Source organism: Zonotrichia albicollis, chromosome 11 (genome assembly GCF_047830755.1).
Source record: "Zonotrichia albicollis isolate bZonAlb1 chromosome 11, bZonAlb1.hap1, whole genome shotgun sequence".
Taxonomy (NCBI): Eukaryota; Metazoa; Chordata; class Aves; order Passeriformes; family Passerellidae; genus Zonotrichia; species Zonotrichia albicollis.
In genome coordinates this window covers 18,279,924-18,304,056 of record NC_133829.1, presented here as the reverse complement: position 1 = coordinate 18,304,056, position 24,133 = coordinate 18,279,924, and the positions used below count along the sequence as shown (strand labels likewise).

Here is a 24,133-nt window from a genome sequence, read left to right as displayed (position 1 = left end):
GCACTTCAGTGACAACAGCCCTGTGGAACACTCCAGGTGTGGAGTTGGTGAAAAAGGACCTGTAAAGGTCAATATGAGGCCAGGTGTGCCCAAAAAAACAGCAGTGTTCTGGCTTGTGCCAGCAATAGTGTGGCCAGCAGGACCAAGGTAAGGATTGACCATCTGTGCTGGGCACTGCTGAGGCCACACCTGCAATCCTGGGCTCAGTTTTGGACCTCTCACAGCCAGAAAGGCACTGAGGGGCTGAGGGGTGTCCAGGGAAGGGAATGGAGCACCACGAGCAGCTGAAGGAGCTGGGGGGCTCAGCCTGGAGAAAAGGAGGCTCAGAGGGACCTTGTGGCTCTGCACAGCTCCTGACAGGAGGGAAAAGCTGAGGGAGGCTCAGCTCCAAGGGAACAAACAACAGGACAAGAGGAAACGTCCTCAAGCTGTGCCAGGTGAGGGTTGGTTTGGGTATTGGGGAAAAGTTCTTCATAGAAAACTTTGTCAAAGGTTGGAACAGGCTGCCCAGGGCAGTGGTGGAGTCACCACGCCTGGAAGTGTTCAGAATGTGTGGATGTGGCACTTGGGGACGTGGTTAGGGTTAAGTGGTGGCCTGGTCACTGCTGGGTTAATGGTTGGGCTTGATGAGCTTAGAGAGCCTCTCCAATCCTTATGGATTCTGTGATTGTAACACAGGATATTTGTTAATAATAATCTGTTCATTCGTCTCCTCAGGAGCAGGGCAAATCTCAAAACTCTTATTATTAGAACAGTGACTTTGTCAGGAGTAAGTAACAGGAAGGCTGCAGAGGAAGAAAATTTTGTTGTGGCCTGTTGGAAGGACAGAAGCAGGGTAAGAAATGCAACATAAAAGCAGTGGGATGAGAAGAATTAAGGGGTGTGAAGCCTGTGGAGATGTGTAACCATGCAGAAGAGAGCAGAGCTGGGAATGAAGGCTTTCCTAATTGCACTTTAATAAAGGCAGAGCACTGACACCTTGGAAGCTGTTAAGGCACACAGTGAGGCAGAGCACCCAAAGCCAGCTTGATCCTCTAAACTTAGGGGTGTAAGCATAAAATGAGTTGGTAGATGCTAAAAACATGAGCAACACATCGTGTATGTCCTGGTTTCAACATTTCTCCTTACCTGCAGCTTGGCTGCTCTCCCTTTTCCAGAGGGTGAGTGCTTTGTCCCAGTCTGTGGCAAAGTTTTCTGCTGCTGAAGGCTCTACTTTTTCCACAGTGTGAGGGTGGAAGCTGGTGAGCTCATATCTCTGTGTTTATAACGTGTCAGTTGAGAGCCCTGGAGGATTTTCTAGTCTTTGAAGTCATGTGGGAAGTAGCAGATCTTGTCTGGAAAGTGCACTGCACATCAGGAGACTTACCAGACGTATTCACACAGGCACGTGGGGTGGATGTTGGAGAAGCCAGTGGGAAGGCATGTGCCTTGTCCTAAAGCAATGATCTTGGAGCTGCTCTGAGGAATTGTGGTCCTGTGTCTGTAGAGAGCAGGGTGAGTTCAGCCATCCCAGCAGAAAATGGGGCTTTCTTGGACATTTCTTCTTAAAAGATTAATAAAGGAATTATGGGGCTGAATTGCTGCTTTTCAGGGTGTTGCTTCATCCACCTGGCATTTTCAGTTTTATTTCTGGCATGTAGTGACTCCTTCAGGGATGAAAACTACACACAGACCTGGACCAGGCCTGCTTGCTTCAGTTTGAAGAGGGGGATGTTCATTGACTATTTCAGTTTGGACAGATTTCTGAAATTGTGCCACAAACCAAGACTTTGAGAAAACTTGTTCCTGTCATGGAATGGTCTCCAGAGTAACTCAAGGAGGTCAAAGAAGTTCTGAGTTCAAGGGAAGTGAGTTTTTCCTTTGGGAAACAAGGGAAAAGAGGAACAAGAATGGCTTTGGCTTCGTTGCACCAACCTCTCATTTGTGATGTCCTTTCCTGCATCTGAAGGGCTCCCCTGAAAAATGGTGTGTCTGTGAGCAGAGTCTCTGTGCCATTCATAAAATGAACTCCTTTATGCTGGTCTGTGGATATCAACACAAACAGCAGCTGCCCTCAGACCTGCCTGGAATTGTTCCAGTCCAGGACCAGGCTTGGAGCACCTGGCATAGTGGAAGGTGGTGGAACAAGATGGGTTTAAGGTCCCTTCCAACCCAAACCATTCCATAATTTAACACCACTTGGAAGCTGGATTCTAGCTGTAGTGCTGTGGGTTTATCAGTGGAGGACAGGTTGTGACATAGATTTGGGTCTAAATGTTTAGAAGTGTGTAGGATACAGTGCTGTTGTTTTTTACTTAGGTAACTGTGCTGCAAATAATCTCCTTTCAAGCCTGTTTCTTTCATTAAATAACTGTTCCTGTGTCTCCAACTGTATTGCAGTGAAATCAATCCTGGAATTGGGCTGATTCACCATTAGGCAAATATCTTCATGCAGCTCTGTTCAAATGGAAGTAACTTTGAGGAGCAATCTTGCTGAGTGGGTGGAAAGGTAGGAAGGAATCATCATAAAAAAGTTTCAATCATGACAGGAAGTCATCCTGGTGTTCTGAGCAGCCTTTAAATATTAATGTGACTGACAGTCTGGTCTTCATTCTGCTGCTGCCTCCCCTCCAAAGCCAGCAGAGTTTTCTGCTGGTCCTCAAAGGCCATATTTGATGCGTTATTTATTACTTACACTTTTAGTAGGTGGTAATGATGGTCTAAGATCTTTGGGTGAGCTTCTCAGAGGTGTGGTTCCCTCACCTATTGCTGCTCTGAATTCCTGTTTGCAGGAGGTTTTCAGCTGAGAGAATGGTTGGTGTTTGCAGACTGCCAGGCTGACCTTTCCATGCTTCCCCCCAGGGAGAGCTGATCCAGATGGGGAGCGGGGGAAGGAGCTCATAACTGGTAACATCTTCCTTTGTGAGCCCCACGATGTGTGGTGGGGCTTGTGCTTGATTTGCCTGAGGATAATGGGCTTGCTTGTCCCGTCTGAGGTGTGCTGAGCAAGGTATGAACTCAGCAGGGTTTGTGCTCTTGCTGGAGATTTTTTTCTGTTTCCATTTCTGAGGTTGTAGGTAGTTCTCTGTCATAAATTATTCAGTCTTGACTGAAATAATGACTTTGGTCTCCAGGGAGAAAAAATTCTTCTCTGGCTTTGGCAAGTTCTACTGTGATTTCCAAAGTGTTACTGGGTTTTTACTCATAGAATTCCCATGTCCTGCTCATCTTCCTTAGTGATCCAACCCTAGGAACACTCCAGCACCATGGAATCATTTAGGTGGGGAAAGCCCTGTGAGATCAGAGTCCAGCCATTCTCCCAGGTCCCCAAGTGCCAGACCCATATGTTGCATTACATGGAAGATGATAGCTTTAACTGCAAATAAAACATCTGGCTTGAATGTTCTGTGTCTACTTCTCTTGCCATAGCAGAGATACACCAGATAGGCCTAAACTTGCCATGCTTCAGTTTTATTTTTCCAAAATTTTATCAGAAAGACCTGATAAAATGTGAATGTGAGTAAGTCCACCTGCTACTCGAAGTCATTCTCACGTTTGGTGTGAGTTGAGCAGTAAAGCTCTGTAGTTTCACTGATGGTTCTTTTTCATGTTGTTTGTTTTGAAGGCAGTCTCTCCTCCCAGCACAGCCTGGGGTGGAGTCCAGTCAAAGTGATTTTCTGATATCTGATAGAGCCTCATCACTGCTGCTGCTGCCTGGTTTCACAGGGCAGACACAGCTCTGCTGTGTGTGTGCCAAGCTGAGTGGGGATGTCTGTGATGAAAAACCAGCTCAGCCAGTTCACTGGTAACGGAGGCTTCCTGCCTATCCATATTCAGCTCTGAGTATTAAATCTGGGATTAATTTGAGGGACAACTAAAGCTTGGTAATGCTAAATAATTTCTTGTACATGAACATCTCCAGCTCTTTTGTCTAGGCCAGAGGTACAAGTGGTGTTTCACACATTGCTTGGGAGCATGTTGGGAGCTTGTCACTTTGGTTTATGGCTGCACTGGTGGTGTGGCTGTGACATGGAGGTTCTCAGGTGACCTGGTGACTGTCAGACCTCCTGGACATGCTGCAGACATGCTGTGTGTCATTTTCTGCAGGGATCCACAGCTCTCCCAAGTGACAAGGAGAATTCCAGTACCTAAAGGGGACAGGCATGCAGGAAGGCTGAGGAGGGACTTGTTACAAGAGCAAGAAGTGACAGGACAAGGGGGCTTGAAGCTGAAAGGATGTGTTTAGATTGGATATTAGGGAGAAATTGCTCGCTGTGAGGGTGGGCAGGCCCTGACACAGGCTGCCCAGAGCAGCTGGGGCTGCCCCTGCATCCCTGGAGGAGTCCAAAGCCAGGTTGGAGAGGGCTTGGAGCACCCTGGGACAGTGGGAGGTGTCCCTGCCCATGGCAGAGGATGGAATTAAATGAAATGGGCTTTAAAGTCTCTTCTAACCAAACCATTCTGTGATTCTCTAAGTACTCAAGGACTGGAATTCCCAACTGGTAGTTCCCTGCATTTTGTGCATCCAGCATGAGTGACCCCCCCCACCTTCTATCCAGGTACCTTAGGTCAAACAAAAAGTCTCCAGAAACAGAAGTGTTCCACAGCTGGAGGCCCGGGCAAGCATTGTGACATTTCAGAAGGGCTCCTGCTTCTGTTCTGTGTGGATGGGTAATCATCCCTGTCTTTTATTTTTTAATAACTGGGAGTAAGTAGTTTAGCTTCATCCTGTGGTGGACCAGAGGATCATCATTGAATGGGTTAATGGTTGGACTCAATCATCTTGGAGGTCTTCTCCAGCCTTAATGATTTCATGGCAAAATGAACAGAAGGAACTCTGGCTAAGCCCTCTACAGAGGTATTGCTGCAGAGAAGTGAGCCAGCTGCCTGAGTAGAGTAACTTCTGAGCCCTTGTTTGTGTTTTGTGTCCTTCCATGGGACTCTTGGTTGGGTCTCATTGAGCACTTCAGTGATTGCTTTGGAGGCATTGGAAGTAGGACACAAATTTTACTTGTTGATAAAATTATACAGGAACTGTTCTGTTCACATCTGGAAAATCTGAATACAGCAGTGTTCCTGTACCTTTATATCCTGGATATGGGGGGTAGTTCCAGGTGTGTTTATTCTAATCCTTGCTTGAGAGCTGCACCTCAAGAGTGCCCGATACCATCTCCTGATGCAGCACCTGTGCAGACCTGACACCCTGCAACCTTTCCCTTTATTGTGCTGATTTCTTGGGAAGTGAGGGGAAGCTCAACCACCATGCTGGTACCTCTGGACTGTCCTTGTGGGGCAGGACCTCCTGGGTCCTTGCAGCTCCTGCCAATCTCCTCTGGTCTCGTTCCTGAGCACAGAAGAACCATTTGGCCTGCAAGGGTTGAGAGGCATCTATGTTTTGTCCCCTTTAGACTGAATTATCAGCTTTTAAAAATTAATTAATCATGCTTTGGCTCTTGATTTTGGTCATCTCTGTAGGTCAGCAGTTTGAATTAGCAAATATATCTGAGGTCAGTTTGGACTTCAGTGATTCTCATGGGTCCCTTCTGACTTAGGTTATTCAAGATAATCTAGATCAACTTGAAAAGAGGTAAAAGGAAGGAGAATTTTATTTAAATGCTACAAAATTTTCACCTTCTCTTGGCACCTTTCATTGGCCCCTTTGTATTTTTTGTCTGGCTTTTCTGTAGTACTTGATGAATGTATGAAGTGAGGAAAACCCAAACCGACTCTTCACAGGGGCTTTAAAGGTGGGATGTGTTTTCCTCACAGTGTCCACCTGACGTGCTGGTGTGGTTGGAATGGCTCTGGTTATTGCATGTGGTGTCAGTCCTGATAACTCCAGTGGAATCATGGAATTACAGACTGGTTTGGGTTGGAAGGGACCTTGAAGCTCAGCTGGATCCACCCACAGCTGTGGGCAGGGACACTTTCCACTAGACAGGTTGCTCCAAACCCCATCCAGCCTGGCCTGTGGCACTTCCAAGAATGGGACAAGTAGCAGCAGTGGATGGACAGCACTTACATTTCTTCATGGCATCAGGGCTTTTTATCAGAAGCTTATTAAGAAAATGATAAAGTTTCCATATAGCTGTTAAATTCCTCGAGGCCAGGAAAGTTCTGGACATTGTTCCTTTCTCACCTGGTATTTTAAAATAATGATTTCTATTTCATGCATTTCTTCTTTTCCCCAGGTAAGAAACCAAAAGCAACCTGCCTTCATCGAATTCTCAACGCAGCCGACCCTTTGGTACATTATCAAGATGCATTAGGAAACTGGATCTGGTGCCAAAAGAACTCCATGAGTTTCCATGACTCTCTTGAACTCCAACGCAGATACTTTTGGATATAAATTTCTGTTCTAAGGAGGAGAGTGTGTACTCCAACTCCTTTCTGCCAGCTTGCTGGCAGAGGTATTTCACTAAGATCATGGACCATCCCAGTAGGGATAAGGATGAAAGGCAGCGGACGACGAAGGGAATGCCGGGCAGGAGCGGGCACGGATCGCGGCCGAGCTCGTCGGCGTCCTCCGGCGTGCTCATGGTGGGACCCAACTTCAGAGTGGGCAAGAAGATTGGCTGTGGGAACTTTGGAGAACTCAGACTAGGTAAGAAGCGAGCGTTTCAGTGGCCTGCATTGTGCAAATTAGCATTTCACCACTGGAATAGGAATACACAGAAACCTACCCTGGCTTGAGGAATGCGTGCGCTGTCTTGTTTCCCAAGTGTTGAGCTGTCTTATCCGAAGCTCCTGACTCAGAAGATGTAACTCTTAGAATGATTTTGATTTGCATAAAGTCAAAGGGATTACACTGGAGAGGCCAAAGATGCAAATTTTGAACAATCCCAACAAATGACGACTGTTCACAGCGCTGAATGTCTTGCCTACGGTGAAAAAAAATCTCAACTGTGAATTGCTGATTCTTGCTCTCAATTTTTTGTTTGTAAGCTAGCACACCCATTTAAAGGCATGGGTAAGAGTCTTTCCCAGCACTCAGACTCAATTCCATGTCCTTCTCTAGCCTCACTGCCCTAATTCCAGCCCCATCACTCTGTGCCTGCTCTGTCTGTGTGCTGGGCTTGCTGGCGAGGAGCAGGATGTGCACAGTGGCCATCTGGCTCCCCCAGCCAGCCCCACGTTTGTTCATGGTCTGTTGCTTTCCTGACCACGTCTTGCAGCTGGTTGCCCAAAGCAGATGGTTCCACTGCTGCATTGTTTGTTTAGGGCTACTTAAGAGACCAATGCAGAGCAGGGCACTGGGCCCTTAAGTCATCCTAAAAAAACAAAGGTTGTGTTTTAAATGAGATGGGGGAAGCAGCTGGTGTTGCTTCACATAACTCAAGGGTCATAACACTACTGATAGTGTCTTTGTAGATGCCTGCTCAAAATCTGCCCTCTTCAATGAATCTGTGTGATTTCCCTCTCTGAGGTTGGGTTATTGCATCAATACATGGTGTGAAGATCAACCAGCTCACCTCTGGTGTGTCTCAGTAAATGCGTATTTTGGTTTCAGCATTGCATCAGAGAAGTTTTATTGATTCATCTGAGCAGAGATAACACTCCTGAGGTGGAGAGAAACCAAGGGCAAGGGTGGAAACTCCCACCTTCCTGCACATGAGTATAACTGGCAGCTCAGATAAATTTGGATCCTTACAGTGACATAACATGAATTGCTCTGTTGGATTCTCAAAGCCCCCCCCAGCAAACGTCACGAACTCAGGATCCCCAGGGAGATGTTGAACTGCTTTGTAATCTAAGCTCTGCTCTGAGGTTTAGCACCTGTAGTGGATCCCTCTGACTCTTGAGTTTATTCAGCTGGTGCCCAAATCACAGAATCACAGCCTGGTTTGGGTTGAGAGGCACCTTAAAGCTCATCCCATTCCACCCCTGCCATGGCAGGGACACATCCCACTAGTCCAGGGTGCTCCAAGCCCTGTCCAACCTGGCCTTGGACACTTCCACTGGCAGCCCCAGCTGCTCTGGGCACCCTGTGCCAGGGCCTGCCCACCCTCACAGGGACGAATTCCTTCCCAATATCCCATCTAACCCTGCCCAATGGCAGTGGGAAGCCATTGCCCCTGCCTGTCTTGTCCCTCCAGGTCCTTTTCCCAAGTCCCTCTCCAGCTCTTCTGGAGCCCCTTTAGACACTGGAGGGAGCCCCAAAATCTCCCTGCAGCCTTCTCTGGTCCAGGTGAGCACCCCCAGCTCTCCCAGCCTGGCTCCAGCCCTCAGAGCATCTCCATGGCCTCCTCTGGACTCACTCCAGCAGTTTCCATTCTTCTCATGTTGGGATCCCATGGCTGGAGGCAGCTCTGCAGGTGCAGTCTCACCTGAGCAGGGCAGAGAGGCAAAATCCCCCCCTGCCCTGCTGCCCACACTGCAGGGAGGCAGCTCCTGTTTCCAGGATTCTTTTTCACATTTCTCCAAATTTTCTTGATACTGATTTTGTGACTTATGTAAAATTTCATGGCATGGACTTTACAGAAAAGATTTCACTTCTGAAAAAGTGAGTTTACAGAGAAATTTGGTTTTAAATTGCAACACCTGTTAATTGAGCGTTTCATTTTTTTTAATGATACATGTATTGTTAATTCTAGTTTACTAAAAATTTAGGCAATGAGCCACACGTACTGATAACAACAATTTGTTGCAAGGTTCTTACAGAAGCCGTATTACTCTTTTTTTTCATTTCTCTTGCTTTTTGCCAGTCACTATCACTTTAAGAGTTCCTGTTTGCTCAAATAGCAGCTATTTCTCTAGCACAGCCCATGGTAATTATCGCTGGGGGGAAGGAGAAGCTGCAGCTGAAATCCGAGCACACACAAGTCTCTGATAACAGTTTTGTCCTGTGAAGATGAATGATGTGCCCTCTGCTTTTTTGCCTATTTTTCACATGGTTTCAGAGCAGTTCAGCACCAACATCACAGGCAGAACAAAGTCATGCACTGAGAAGCAAAGGGAAAATAGGCTTTTCCAATTCCCTGAAGAATTTCTCTTTTTTGAGGTGTTGTGTTTCAGTTGAAGCTGCTCTTGTTCGATTCTTCAGGGAGGAGATGGCACTTACCTAATGAAGCTGTTTGCTGTATATACCCAGCTCACTGCTCAGGCTGGTCTTTCTTCCTGAAAATACAGATCACCCAAGGACAGGACTTTTTTGGGAACAGCACAGTTGGATTCCAGCCCTCAAAGGGCTGAGATGGGGAGCTGAACACAAAACCTAGCATTTGATAGGACAGGGGAAACGGCCACAAGTTGTACCAGGGGAGGGTAAGGCTGGATATTAAGAAAAAAATTCCTCCCTGAAAGAGTGGATGAGCATTGGAGCAGGCTCCTCAGGGAAGAGCTGAAGTCACCATCCCTGGAAGTGTCCAGAAAAGGAGGAGATGTGGTTTAGTGGGAATGGTGGGACTTGTTCGAATGTTGGCCTTGATGATCTTGGACGTCTTTTACAAAATAAACGATTGTGTGATCTGAAGCAGGGGCTGCACCTTCACTCAGCACAGATCTGCAGCACAGTCAGGGGATGTCCCTGTGCTCCAAAAGCCTTTCAGGCTGAGGCAATGCTTTTGGTGGAGCAGCAAGTCCCTGGCTCAGGTCTGGGTAGTTCCACTGACAATTCTGTCACATTCCAAAGGAGAAGGGATGCATTATGTCACCAGCATTCACGTGGGAAACTTCCCCAGGAGGATTTCTCCAGGCCTTGGCAGTGAGATGTGAATGTATGGATGGACTGGGGGCAGCAGAGAAGCCCCAAAAAGATCCATCTCCAAAATGATGCATCTGCACAGGGACAGACCATTGGGCACTTGGGACATGCTTGATTTGCTGTCCCTTCTACAGCTCCTGGTGTAGGAGCTTCCCAGCACCTGCTCCTGCCTTGCCCTCCACATCTAACATTATTCCAGTCAAATCATGACTTTGGAAATATTGGTTATTTCCAAAATTTGGTTAATTTGGAACTACAGCCCCAGTATCAAATGTTATTAGCATGTTTAAGTATTTATTTTACTGGTTTGCTTGTTTTGAAGCAGAATTCCTGGCTTCAGACTGCAGCCTGGGAGGCAGCTGAGTGTTTCTCATTTTTAGGAGCTCATTCCCAGTTCCAATGGAACTGCTCTGACCTGGCAACCTACAAAGATGCAGCTTTTCTGCTGGTTTGGGGCCTGCTGCTCTTCTAACAATTTTTCCAGTTTCAAGCAGGGTGAAAAACTGTGTGAACGGCCATTTTTAAATAGTACCTGAAATATTTTTTAAATGATACACTGTTTTGAAAATGCCAGATAATGTTTCAATCGGAGCAAAAAGATCAATCCAGCAAAATGAAGCTGGAGCTGCCACTGGGGCTTATTTGCTGGTAGCTAAAGCAGAGCACAGCAGATAATCCAAGTGTATTTAGATTTCCTTCCCTTAATGTCCTCACATCTTCTGCCCCCAGCTGCTGGCTGCAGCCCTGGTCTGTCTCAGGGGGTGGAGGGGTTTATCTGCCACCTGCTTTTCCATGGATTTGGCCTGGGAGCTGTTTCAGTGCTTCCTGCTGTCAGTGGGTTCCTGATGAAACTGCAAAATCTCCTTTCTACCCTTAGTTCCAGTCTGGGCATAATATTATGTTTTTTTCTAAAAGATGGAAAGAAATACATGGAAACCCCTCCATGTGTGTCAGGGGTTAATGCTGGAGCTCAGCTTTCAGCTCTGCTGGCAGAAAACACCCTCTGAAGGTATCTAACCTCACATTTAAATCCCTGTCCTGTGCATCACCAGGCTGGAGCTCTGATGTCTTCTATTAGTGAGGGATGTCAGAAAAATCTGCTTGATGCAGCCTGGGCCTGGGAACACCCAGTCACAGATTTAAAGGCCAGAAATACCCTGAGTGATACAGCAGGGAACGCACCAAAAGAAGTTAAATGCAGAAAACATGAAGCTGTTATAAAGTAAACTGAATTTCCTCTGATATTTCAGGATTTAAAGATGACTGTGTGTCTTTTCCCCTGTTCATAATGTGTTTAATTTCAGTGCTGTTGGTATCCTGTGCTGAGGAGGACATGGGAGGTTTTTTAATGCTGCCATGTGGATATGGAAGAGCTGCTGCAGCTCCTGCCTGCTCTGAATGATGAAACTCCCTGCACATCCCAGGATGGAAATGTTCAGTGTCCAGCAGATCCAAGGCATTTCCAAAAGCAGTGACACTCTGATCCGTCATTTTTTTGTTCCCAGACTTTTTTGGCATCATGGATAATGAATCCTGATGTGTCTGGGATACCTCATGTAGCAAAAGTGCTGCCATAAAATACAATTGCCTTGTGCTGAGGGGAAGGTGTTATTTACCTGCCCTGCTAAACTGCTGCAAACTGTTCATTATTTTGATTATTTTCAGGCAAATGCTTTGTTAAAGGCAGGAACTTCAGGGGGAATTGGGAAAACAGCCCTTTGGCATCAGTGTCATTATTTCTCATTGTGCCTCGAGCTGCAAGTATTGAATGTGGAACTAAAAGATTTTTTTCTTCTTCTTCCTTTGCAGGTAAAAATCTCTACACCAATGAATATGTAGCTATCAAACTGGTAAGTAGTAGCTTCAGGTGCCTTTCAATGACTTCATCTTAAAAATTCAGACCAAAAGCAAGTTTTTCAGTTTGGGTTCAGTGCTGCTCCCACCCTCAGCTGGGAATGATTTGTCAAAACTAAAATAAGTTCTTGAAAGCAGGAAAAAACCTCATCCTTCCACTTTTGGAAGTTTTTTGGTACCTAAAGGATCTGTAGCTGTTTTGGAGCAGTGAGAGCCTTGTTCCTTTGCCCTCAGTGAAGGGCACTGGTGGTGGGTTTGCTGTGGCTCAGACCTTTCCATTCAGGGTTCCAGAATGTTTGGTTAGGAGCATGGCACTGTGCAGCCTGGTGGTCCATGTTTTTGGAGTCCAGAGGCAGGAAAGAGGGGGTTCCTTTGGTTATAATTCCCTGGGGGAGCAGAGTACAGTTTGGTCTGGTGTGGTGCTGAGAGCCTGCAGATGCAACAGGCAAAACAAGATCCAGTTTGGTGAAGATCAGTCTTCCTTGGATTGCAGAGATACAGTTTCATCATCTGTGGAATCTGGGGGATGAGGAACTCCCTAACTTGTAGCTCTTCAGCATTTATGAACTCACAGCCCAGTAGTTGGTGTTTAGGCATTAACTTTTCCTATCTGTAAACTCAGGCTTTCATTAGTCCCTTGGGGTTTCAGATTCCTGATGGGCTGAGTTCTCATGTGAACACTCTGTAAACATAACCCAAGCCCTAAAATCTGAAGTTAAAGTTGTGGTGCTGTATTGACACTGCAGCAAACCCCTCAGTTTGCCCAGTTGATGGGATCTGGCAAAATGAAAGGAGCCACTCTGGTGAGAGAAGATCAGGATGGATTTGGTGTATTAATTGTGATCACATTTGAGTGCCTCAGATTCCATACCTCTGGCATTCCCCTTATGATGTCTAGTAGATGAAAAATAATTACAGCTTTGCAGGAGGGAATTGTTTTCACACCTGTTGGCAAATGCCAGAAGATGTTGCCCAAAGTAAATAAATAAATGTCTGCAGAGGAATTCAGGCACAGAGTATCCCACACAGGTTTGGTATCCTGGAAGGGTTCTTAAAGTTCATCTCATTCCACCCCCTGCCATGGTGGAACACCAAGGACACCTCCCACTATCCCAGGCTGCTCCAAGCCCTGTCCAACCTGGCTTTGGACACTTCCAGGGATGCAGGGGCAGCCACAGCTGCTCTGGGCACCCTCACAAGGAGGAATTCCTTCCCAATATCCCATCCATCCCTGCCCAATGGCAGTGGGAGCCATTCCCTGTGTGCTGTCCCTCCATCCCTTGTCCCCAGTCCCTCTCCAGCTCTCCTGGAGCCCCTTCAGGCCCTGCAGGGGCTCTGAGGTTTCCCTGGAGCCTTCTCTTGTCCAGGTGAGCACCCCCAGCTCTCCCAGCCTGGCTCCATAGGAGATGCCCTTGGTATGGATGCACATCAGAAAGGAGAATTGTTGCTTTTAGGCCATAGAAAATGTGCTGTGTACACAGACAAGGTGTTTTATTGAGGCAATAATGCTTCTAGTTTGTTCCACAGATAATCCCACAAAGCTGTTGCATTGGAAACCATAAGTTAAAACACAGCTGTACCAGTCCAAAGGGTGCTTTTTTCTCTCAGAAAAGTGGCTGCAGTGACACCTCTCAGTAACCTGAAGCTTTTCCATATGGCAGGACTCAATGGCATTGCCTCACGGCTGCCTCAGCCTGTTTTTCTGGTCACATTCTTCATTTTTCTTACTATTTTTTCCCCCAAATAACTGAATGTTAAAGCAGTTACACTGCACCACTCTCCAGTTTCATTTGCCCTGTTGTGATCCAGGCTTAAAAATCTCAGGTCCTTCTTGTGTGAGGGACTGGAATTGCCATCTGATGGCCATCCAGGTGTCCAAATCCATGCTCTGTTTTGGAGAAGTTTAAGGAGGGAGCAGTAGGAGAAATGGGGGTTTCTTGATCTCCTAAGCTTAGACAAAATTCCACAGGAATAAGAATGACTCAGCCTCCTCAGCAGCAAATACATTTTTCTTACATGTGGACTTAACTGCTATTTTCTTTATCCTTCAAATAATTTGTGGATTAGTGGTGGAGTAGCTGTAAGATGTACTTATAGGCAGAATTTTCTTTTATCTTCATTGTTGGACCGAGTCAAAGCTCTGCCCCAAGTCCTTCAAGCTGTGACATCCTCTCCCAGCACTGCAGCCCTGCTGTCTCAGCTATTCCTGCCTCCTATCATGACATTGGAGCTGGGAAATGAGGGAATTGTGTGATAGACACCAAGAGCCCATCAGAAAGTGCTGTGAAATTCCATGCTAATGCCTCATGGTTTCTTTTTGGGACCGAGGCTCCGCTTTGGAAAACTGCTGGCAGTGGAGGTTGGTCCTTGTGTTGATGGGTGTGGCGTCACCATGTAGCTTCTGGTCCTGCTCTTCAGCTGCCTCACTCGGTCAGGGCCATCTGGTTTATTCTTCTGAGGGTTTTCCAAGCTGCTCTGCTCTGCCCACATGAGGAATTTCTTCCCTGGGAGCAGCCAGCCTGGTGCCCCCCAGCTGCAGTCAGAGCACAAGCACCAGCCCATCCCCTCGCAGCAATGATGACACCCCCGGTTCCAGCTGTGGATTTTTCTCTGTTAGGCAGCAGCAATTCGGTTATTTTTGCTACAAACACAAAATCTGCCATCATCCCTAAGCCCTTGGCCTACAGGACAACCATCTGTGCTGGTATGATCTTCTCAGAAGCTGCCATGGCTCTGGCAAGTGTCCAGAGCTCTGGCTCCAGCAGCTCCTGATGCAGAAGCGGCTCAGAGCTGCCTCTCCTGATTTTGTCATGAGCAGCATCACGTCCTGCTGCATCAATCCTTCCCCTTCCCATGTTTGGATAAATAAACTACTCCCTGAACATGCTGAGCTCCTGTTGCCCTGAATCCCTGTGCTGTGCCGGTGTCTGTAGACCTTCCCTCAAGCCACCAACAATTATCTTAATTTTTATATAACAAGCTTTTTTGTGATTGCCTTTGGTGCAGGTTCAGTTTTTCCTCCAGAATATTTTTCTCACATTGTTTGCTGAGTATTTGGTCGTATTTGTCTTCTGGAGCTATAAAACATCAGGAATTTGATGACTTTAAGAGTCCTTTTCCTACCTCAATGATTCTATGACTAAGCTGAGAAGTAACCAGGAGCATTCATTCCCCTTGCTGGGAAATGGATGGGATGACTTGAGCTGATGAGGAACAGCTTGGCTACAAGTCAAACTGCCTGAATTCCTGTACAGAATTCCTTCTCCACACTTAGAAAGAAGCCTTGGCTGTGGGGTTCACAGCCAGTGTGGGCATCAGTCTGTCAGTGCAGACTAGAGGTCAGCAAAAATTGAGACCACTATTAACTCCTATCTCCAGGGCTGTTGGTGAACCCCATCCATGCCCATCCCAAGTGCACGGTTTTATTGCAAATGTAATTACTCCAGTCTCTTAATCCTCTCCATATTAACTTTATATTTTTAGAACCTCCGTAATCTTGCGCGTTAATGCCTTGATGGATTGTAGGCATTAAGTCTTGTATGTAAAACACAGATGAGTAACAGTTAATGAATGGGATAGTTTGGGTGCATTGCAGACTTACCCTCGTATTTTTTTGTATTTTGTGGATAAAAATAGAATATTATTGAGTGTTTCAAGATGTTTGACTGACAGCTGCCACAAGGAGGGGGAGACTTCTTCCCTTTTCCCAACTGGCTGCACTGTGGTGCTTGCTGTGAGTGACTGTGGTGTGATGTAAAACACACTTGTATGACCCAACATTTTTCAGAAATAAAGGCTGGAGACCAGCAAAAGCACTGTGGGCAGTCACAGAGCCCACAGAGTGAACTGGGGCTTGAGCTTCTGCAACCTTGACTTCCCTCTGCCAATGTCCAGGGTTGTTCTTCAAGGACCAGCAGCTCTATGGAATGATCCTTGAATTTCATCGCTGCAATGAATGAGCTTTGTATTTAAATGAGGATGTTATTTCTCCTCCAGAGAGCAAATCTTACTGCTTTTTGTTCTTTTCTTATTTAAATGGCATTTAATGGTGAAGTCAGTTGCTAGAATTTCAATTTGAGGTGTATTAATACTCTGCACAAATCTTCAAGTATAGGACAGAACTTTTTTTAGTCAAACTGATTTTAACCAACTTATTTATTTTTGTCCTAGGAACCAATTAAATCCCGGGCGCCACAGCTTCATTTAGAATACAGATTTTATAAACAACTTGGAAGTGCAGGTAAGTAAACGTACCTTAAGCTTATCAAAAGTTTTATTAAATTTCTTTAATAAAGGGATTTCTTTATTAAATCAAACACCACCGTAGTATTTGTTGTGTAACTGACTTGAACTTAGGGATCTGGGCCAATTCCTTTTATCCTCACACAGGTTTTGGAAGCCATTTGGTGAGAATGGGATCATAATGATGATATTGGGTAATTGAGATCATAATGATGATATTGGTAATTGAAACCAACTAAAACCTTGAGTTGGTGAGGATTTGCTGATATGGAAATACTCCTGTGAGTGTGTTTGTAAAACATAGGAATTGCCAATGGATGGAAAGTTATTTGTGTATAGAACAACAGCCCTTAAGTAGGTGATCTAAAGTCTAAACCTAGGAAACTGTTTTCATTTTTACTTGTTAAATCATAAGAGTGTCCACAAGCCCCATGGCTCCTGTGAGGAATCATGGTCTACAGCAAACAGGAGAAAAATAGAGCAGGATCAGCCAAAGGTGGAATTTTTTGTACATTTTTTCTGGCAGTCTCTGATTTCCCTGATACAGAGCTTGAGCTGTGTATAACAGTGTTTGGATTTTTCCTCCCTGAATTTATGGTTGTTTTTTAAGCCTGCAGAGCCTTTTAGCATGTGCTGTTTCCCATGCCAGGGATTTCCACAGCCTCATGCAGGGTGTTCCACTGCTCAGGGAAGTCTCTGTGAAGCAACAACCTTCTCTTCTCCTTGCCTTGATCCTCTATTCACTTTGGCTTTTGACAAGTTTCTTACATTACTGTAGTGTTTTTATACTTCTGATTTTATTTTTCCTGTTTTCCTTGAATGGACCCAGCTTCCACTTGCAGAGGATGGCTGATGGACATCCAGAAATACTTTGGTGATAATATATTACCAAAATGCTTGGTTGAACTTCTGCTGGAGTTCTGTTGGTGCTTGTGATGTCTGGGATACCCCAGCCCACATGTCTTGTGACACATGAGTGAATCCCAGCCTGCTTTTTCTACACCACTTGGCTTCCTTCCACTATTTAAAGATGTTATTACAGAATTATAAAATTATCAGAGTTGAAGGAGTGGCTTTATTTTGGTCAGATTAAGTATTTTTAGATTTTCCCCCGTTCCTAAAGAATTTAAGCTTTCCATCCTGTAATATTTACCCACTCAGAGCATTCATGGAATGGTTTGGGTTGGAAAAGACCTTAAAGCCCATCTCATTTCACCTCTGCCATGGGCAGGGACACATCCCACTGTCCCAGGGTGCTCCAAGCCCTGTCCAGCCTGGCCTTGGATCCTCCCAGGGATGCAGGGGCAGCCCTGGCTGCTCTGGGCACCTGTGCCAGGGCCTGCCCACCCTCCCAGGGAAGAATTCCCTCCTTATCATGCAGCATTTGTGCAGGGGCTGCTGAGAAGGCTCCTGAAGACCCTGACTGTGTTTCTGTCTCTGTGGTCCCACGGGTGTCACACACCCAGCTCTGGATGCCTTTAGAAGCTCTTGTGCTGCAGTTCTGGTAAAACAAGTGGAAATTGGCCAAGGCTTGAGTGGAGGATGTGAACTGCAATTCTGGTCTCACCATGAATCCCAGCAAAACAGATTTTGGTGGAGTCAAGCTGCCAGGAGCAGGGAGGTTTGGCTTGGGAAGAGTGTCTGGCTGGAAAAAAGATAAATAAGTGTCAATAAATAATTATTGGGGTAATAGAGGGGTTTGTTCTCAGTGATGTTGTGGTAATGGTCCTTGCTCTGGAGCTGCTCAAACAGCCAGGCTTGAACTTCCAGTAGGGATGTCTGGTTCCTTGGAATTGTCCTACAGCAGCCAAGCCAAGACTAGGAGTGTCCGAACACATGGTGTGCATGACTCAGAGAGAGCAACAGTAGCGCTGCATGTGACATTCTGCTCAATAAATCATCCAATTTATCCTGCCAAGTGACGTGTCTGGCTGCAGCTCCCACTGTTAGCTGGAGGAGGGAGAGCAGGGGGAGCCTGGTTGTGACACCACGGGAGCCACCTCGTCCCCTCGTCCCCGTTCCACAGCCAGATGGTCCCAGTGAGCTCTGAGATGTCAGAACTGTCATCACATGCAGCTTTGGGAGAAAAATGGGGGATTTTTTCCTAATAAGAAGAGTTTTAATGGTTATTTCCTTCTTGGATGTTCAGAATAAACGTTTTTAAATGTGTTACTCTTGAGTAGTAGTCAGAGGAAAACTTGGGCTGGAAGGGACCGACCTACTTGGCCAGTGCCTGAAGGATGTATGTGGGTATCAATAACCTGCTGCACTTGACATCATCAAAAACTAGTGAAAATAGTCTTTTTTTTTCCTTTTTCTAAGTTATTCAGTCAAGTTTTGCATTTCCCTTGGTGCAGCTGGACAGAGTAGCAAACATCCCAGTAATTCAGAAGCCAAATCCTGCGATGAGCTTCCATGTGAGATGTTTCCACATGAAGAGAGGATGTGATAAGTGCCTGTTCCTTAGCAGCGGCTCTCCCTGTGCCACGTGCTCCATCAGCCTCCATGTTCCAAGACTTTCTGACAGGGCACTGAAGTTGCATCTGTTCCCTCCCAGTCAGCTTGGATTAGCAAAGGAGCAGACTGGATTTCATGTGTCTCAGACATCTTAAGATGCTTCACACTAGATTAAGTGATGGAGCAGGGAGAAGTTTGTCAAAGGGATCTAAACTGCAGGAATGTGGCTCCTCTTGGTGCTTTTCAGAACTGCTCAATACTGGTGGATGGATCCAGTGGATTCAGGGAAAGTCCTGAGTCAGGAGTAACCAACTCACAGATATCTCTGATGTGCTGCTTTGGATATTTGATGCTGTCTCTGATGTTTTAGTGCCTCCTTGTTTTAAGGGAGGCAGTAAAATTCCTCCCTTGTAATTCCCTGCCTCTAACTGGAGGAATGTTTGCACATAGAAATTGATTTTTGCGATTCTTCCTTGAACATTTCTCCCTGCAGAAGTCAAGCAAAGCCCTGCTGCACAGTGACCATCTGCCAGCTTCTTCCCTCTCACGGTGGAATTAAATATCTAACAACCTAAAATAGTGTCTGAGCACTTTGCCTTCATGTGAGCAGCAAAACAAAGCAGCAAACTTGGGCATGGAGTCAGAGACCTGATGGTCAATCCATAGGGTGTCTCAGGAAAGCACATCTTTCCTTTAGGAAATGTAATTCATTTAGGTTTTGGGTAGTCTGGGATACGATCCATTTGCTCACCAAGGTAATTGAAATAGTTTTAATCAGCTCTGTGCTAACTAGTTGCATTGCTCTCATCATTCCTCTAGTGCCAGTGTTGTGCTGAACTGTTTAATGATTGTTTTTTTGTCCCTAAAAGTCACATTGCTCCAGCATCCTGACTGGAGTCAGGATCATTCAAGTCTCCAAGATGTTTCTGGTACTGGATAAATAATTTGAGCATGTCATTTGTCCCCTGTACTTTGGAGTTTGGGAAATAAACTGAGTTATTTGTCCATGGTTAAACAGACCCAGCTCCTGGAATAATTCAACTTCTTGGGCAGTTAGTAAAGGACAAAGCTTTGACTTTGCTTGAACTGTCCCCTGCATAGCCAGCAGCATCCCAGGACCCTCCTGCTTGGTTTGGGATGAGGAAAAGCCACTGCTTTTCCCATGGCTTGCCGGAGTCCTGCAGCAGCTGGGTCCTGCTGGTGGCACACCAGGGTCTCAGTGAGTGTGTCCTGTGGCCTCTGTGGGCCTCTGGATAACAGGAATGGTCTTTTTGTTTTGAGGCTGCTTCCAGATTAGAAGAATCCAATGTTCTTTTCAGGAGCTGCTGGAACAAGCCCAGAGGAGAGCACAGAAATGTTTCAGGGGCTGGAGCCCCTCTGGAGCCAGGCTGGGAGAGCTGGGGGTGCTCACCTGGACCAGAGAAGGCTCCAGGGAGAGCTCAGAGCCCCTGGCAGGGCCTGAAGGGGCTCCAGGAGAGCTGGAGAGGGACTGGGGACAAGGGATGGAGGGACAGCGCACAGGGAATGGCTCCCAGTGCCAGAGGGCAGGGATGGATGGGATATTGGGAAGGAATTATTTTCTGTGAGGGTGGTGAGGCCCTGGCACAGGTTCCCCATCCCTGGAAGGCTCCAAGGCCAGGCTGGATGGGGCTTGGAGCAACCTGGGATAGTGGGAGGTGTCCCTGCCTATGAGGGGGTAAAATGAGATGAACTTTAAGGTCCTTTCCAACCCAAACTATTCTGGGCTTTGTTACCACATTTCAAAGCAGCTCTGGCGTCTCTCCCTGAAGCATCACCTTTGGAAGGTAAAATGGCAGTAACAACTTCCAGGTTTCTTCTGGCTGCACGGAGCTGATGCTCAAGCTTCCACATAGTGACAGCTTCTGCCTGTGCACGTCGTGTGCACAAGTCATGCATTTTTGATTCAGTAGTAGTTTATTTTTATATCAGCTGGCAGATGAGTCACACCTTCCCCCAGCCCTCTCAGTCCCACCTTGGCACATGTGATTGATTCATTCACACACGTGCATTGTGCCACTGCTCTGGAGCCACTGGTCATTCCCAGCATGGGGAGGTGACACTGGCAAGTGGCTGTGGGACGTCATGAGCCTCCAGAGTGGCGTGGTGAGGAGCAGCAGAGGAGTGTGATAGGCTGGAGAATCCCAGGAAACCGAGATCTCTGCAGTGCCCAGCCCACGCAGGGGATGAGTCACAGAGTGGGAGCAGAACGTTCTGAGTCAGGGAGGAGGGCTGTGTCAGTGCATATAGAATATTGACGGATTCTGTGGTTTTGTTTTAATTCCTGCTCTGTAAACAAGTTCACCTCTAATGAAGTATGGAGTCTGTGTGTTTACTTTGGGATCTCTCTGTGTTGCACAACTCGCCAGAGCGAAGCAGTCTGTTTACTTGTCAGGAGGTAGGACTGAGGGAAATGAAGGTGTTATAAATAACCAATCCTTTGCATAGTCTAGTCAATATTTGCATATATATTCCTCAGTGTGGCTGAGCTGTCTGCTATCCATGCTGCCTATGGAGCTCTCCTGTTGGGATTGCTCCTGTTGAGCACCTTTTCCTGTGTTGCTCTTGCTTTACCCACATGTGATGGTGTTCACAGGGATCTTAGGTTGAGGGAAGAGACGAGGATCTGACTCCATGTTTCAGAAGGCTTGATTTATTATTTTATGATATATATTACATTAAAACTATACTAAAAGAATGGAAGAAAGGATTTCATCAGAAGGCTAGCTAAGAATAGAAAAAGAAAGAATGATAACAAAGGTTTGTGGCTTGGCTCTGTGTCTGAGCCAGCTGAATGTGATTGGCCATTAATTAGAAACAACCAACATGGGCCAATTAATGATCCACCTGTTGCATTCCACAGCAGCAGATAATCATTGTTCACATTTTGTTCCTGAGGCCTGTCAGCTTCTCAGGAGGAAAAATCCTAAGGAGAGGATTTTTCATAAAAGATGTCTGCGACACCCACACACACTTTGTATGTATCGGTGTGCTTTATGAAGAAATTCTTTCCATGCCAGTTGCACAATGCTGTCATTCACGTGGCAATTAGGGGTCATTTTGGTGAAGCTCGTTATGGGATGGATGTAAACAAGTCTCCCTGGTGGAGCTGCCAACACCACAATTTTATGGGGAGGTCGTTGAGCACAACTCTCTTCCCCAAGGGAGCAGAGTAACTCCAGGCCATGGGAGGGAGGGTTAGTGCAAGTGGTCCCCACCCTCGTTTAATTAAGAAGTGTGAAGATAACCATTAACAGTGGCTACAGTCACTGTAATCTTCAGAATTCCCACTGGTATTTGCCACCTGGATGGAAACATTGCTGTGGGCAGGAGCTGGTTTGGGGAGGCTGATCATAAAATCATGGAGTGGTTTGGGTTGGAAGGGACCTTAAAGCTCATCTCGTGGCCATAAGGGAGCACACCTTCCACTAGACCAGCTTGCTCAGAACTCTGTCCAACCTGGCCTTGAACATTCCCAAGGGTTCTCCTTTGCATCCCAAAGTGAGTTTGGACTTGTGTGGGGCAACACATGGCTGTCACCTGAGGTATTTTATGTCCTACTTATTGTATGGATTAGTTCATACCTGTCACACCGCAACACTCTGGATGAGCACTGCAGCCTCCTCCTTTGAAATACTGGAAATATTTTATATTGCCAGTGTTCAGTGACTGTAAGTATTCAATAAGTGACTCATCTGTGCAAGGTGATACAAAACTGACGTCTCTTTACAAGGAAACAGCTTTGGGACACATGTCATGTCACTCATTCCCTACCTCAGATGCCTGCAGTACACCTGAAGGTTTTATGATGTTGGGTTAATTTTCTACCAGTGAGGAAAAATGTCTCCATTCTCAAATCCTGCCCAGCAGTGTGCCCTTGACCTGAGGTGGAGTTATTCAGCAATGGAGATACATTTTCATTCTGCTGAAGATGTTTTCAGGCAAAAATTGGAGACCCTAATGCTGAGCTGCATATTAAGGAATGGTGATCAGCAGCTTCATTGTAAAGTCAGAGTAGTCCAAGGAGTCTGAACCTGAGGGATCCTGGACTTCCAAGCTTTTGAATTGCAGAATGAAATGTAGAGGATTACTGTAAAGTGCTCAGTTAGACCCTGCTGCTTTCAGGGCTGGCTGGCTGTTGATCTCCAGAGAATTATGTTTCACTATTTAAAAATACATGGCTTTTCTTTCATGTGGCCATTCCCTTGTTAGGAGGGGCTTCCTGAATGTGCACATTTCAGCATCTCGGCATCAGAAGTTTTGACTTCCTTGGGCTAAATTTAGATTTTGTCAATTGGAAGTTATCAGATGCTTTTAAAGCAAGGCCATTAATATTTGAATATGAGATTAGGGCAGTTTCCTTTTCATGTTCCGAAAAGTCCTCGTGCATCTCCTGCTCTTGCGATATTTGTGGCAGTGATCACAAATCAAACACCAGCAGTTCCAGGCAGCAGCTCCAAATCAAACACCAGCCGCTGAAGGGGAGCAGCAGGATGCTGGGAAGCTGGAAAATGCCTTTCCTGGAGACACTTTTCCATAAACCTGGAGCAGCTGGACTCATCCAGGTCAGCCCAGATGCCCCACTGAGTCCTGTTATGGAGGGCTGCCCACCTCCCAGACAGGCTCTCCAGTGGCTTTGGAATTTGTGTTTTGGAGCTGTGCCCTGCCTGCTATTGAAAAACCTCCTCTCATTGCTGAGAGATGAGGCACAGGCTCTGCCTGAGTGTGATGGGTCAGGCTGGAGTTCTGAAGTTTTGTAATAATTTTTCTGTCTGAAAGTTCCTACCCGCTCTCACTTGACTCTCTTAAGGTGAAACAGAGATGGGATCTGGAGGCAGGATCTGATTTGGTGCCTCTGAACTTCTGTTGGCAGCAGGTTCTCCTGCCATTAGAGGGAGTGGGAGGTTTTCCCTCAGGCTGGAAGGACTGTGTGGGTAACACTTCCCTACTCATGTGAAAAATCCCTTTTTCCCTCCAATCCTACACTAGTGATGGGACTGATGGGAGCCAATCTCTTGCTTTGTTGTGGAGAGTTTACATTATTTCATTCTTATCCATCATTTTCTACTCTGATGCTGCTGCAGGGGCAGACCTGCAGAAATCCACCCTCCCAGTGGGACCAGTGGGAGTTCTGGGGGCCTGGCTTGCAGGAAGATCCCAGCACAGCTCTGGGGTGACACATTGTGCTGTGCTGCCAGAAATGGCCCCAGATTGTCCCACCACAGTCTGGTGGGAACCTGGCCTTCAGCTGCCTGGGCAAGGACGAGCATCCTCTTCCTCCTGAACACCCAAAGGTACATATCCAATACCACATCTGCTTTATCCAGCTGGGTCTGAGCCCTGATCTGCCATCCCAGGAAAAAATGCTGCTGGATCCAGGACAAATCCTGCCTGTTGTGTGCCAGTTTGGCCTCAGGTGGCTGTGCTGTGCTGGTGGCACTGCCTGTGGCCCCTGCTCAGGGCTGTGGCTGCAGCTCAGGCTGGCAGAGCCTCCTGCATTGTCATCATGGAAGTGTCACCCTGTGTGCAGCTCTGCCCCCAGCCAGCAGTCTCCAATGGAGATGAGCTGAGGAACAGCAGGAGCCACCTGGGACTTGCTGTGATCAAACCAAAATGGTTCTCTGGGCACCACAGGAGCAATTCAGCACAAGCAATTTGGTTTTGCTGCTTTTGTGGCATTTTTCATCTGCCCAGAAGTAGCTTCTTCCCTGGCACTGCTTCTGGAGTTAAATTTGAGTGCTGCTGAGCAACCAAGAACTCTTGTTGTTGATTTTTCTCGAGGTTATACCTGTAATGTCATTAACTCACATCACTCCATGTGCATAACGTGTTGCCAAGGGACAGTTCTGACTGTCACCAGGAACACCACCTGAGGGAAGA

At 46.5% G+C, this 24,133-nt stretch overlaps 1 protein-coding gene across 3 annotated transcripts in view; it reads left to right on the top strand.

Moving 5' to 3' along the window:
* The window catches only part of CSNK1G1 (casein kinase 1 gamma 1), a 91,681-nt gene that overhangs the window by 34,078 nt on the left and 33,470 nt on the right, over window positions 1–24,133 (top strand). For all 3 annotated transcript variants that reach the window (XM_074549688.1, XM_074549686.1, XM_074549687.1), the window contains 3 exons: window positions 6,171–6,583; window positions 11,492–11,532; window positions 15,707–15,776. In XM_074549688.1, the coding sequence (XP_074405789.1) occupies window positions 6,406–6,583; window positions 11,492–11,532; window positions 15,707–15,776 (289 nt within the window). In that variant the 5' untranslated portion in view covers window positions 6,171–6,405. The remainder of the gene's footprint in view (window positions 1–6,170; window positions 6,584–11,491; window positions 11,533–15,706; window positions 15,777–24,133) is intronic.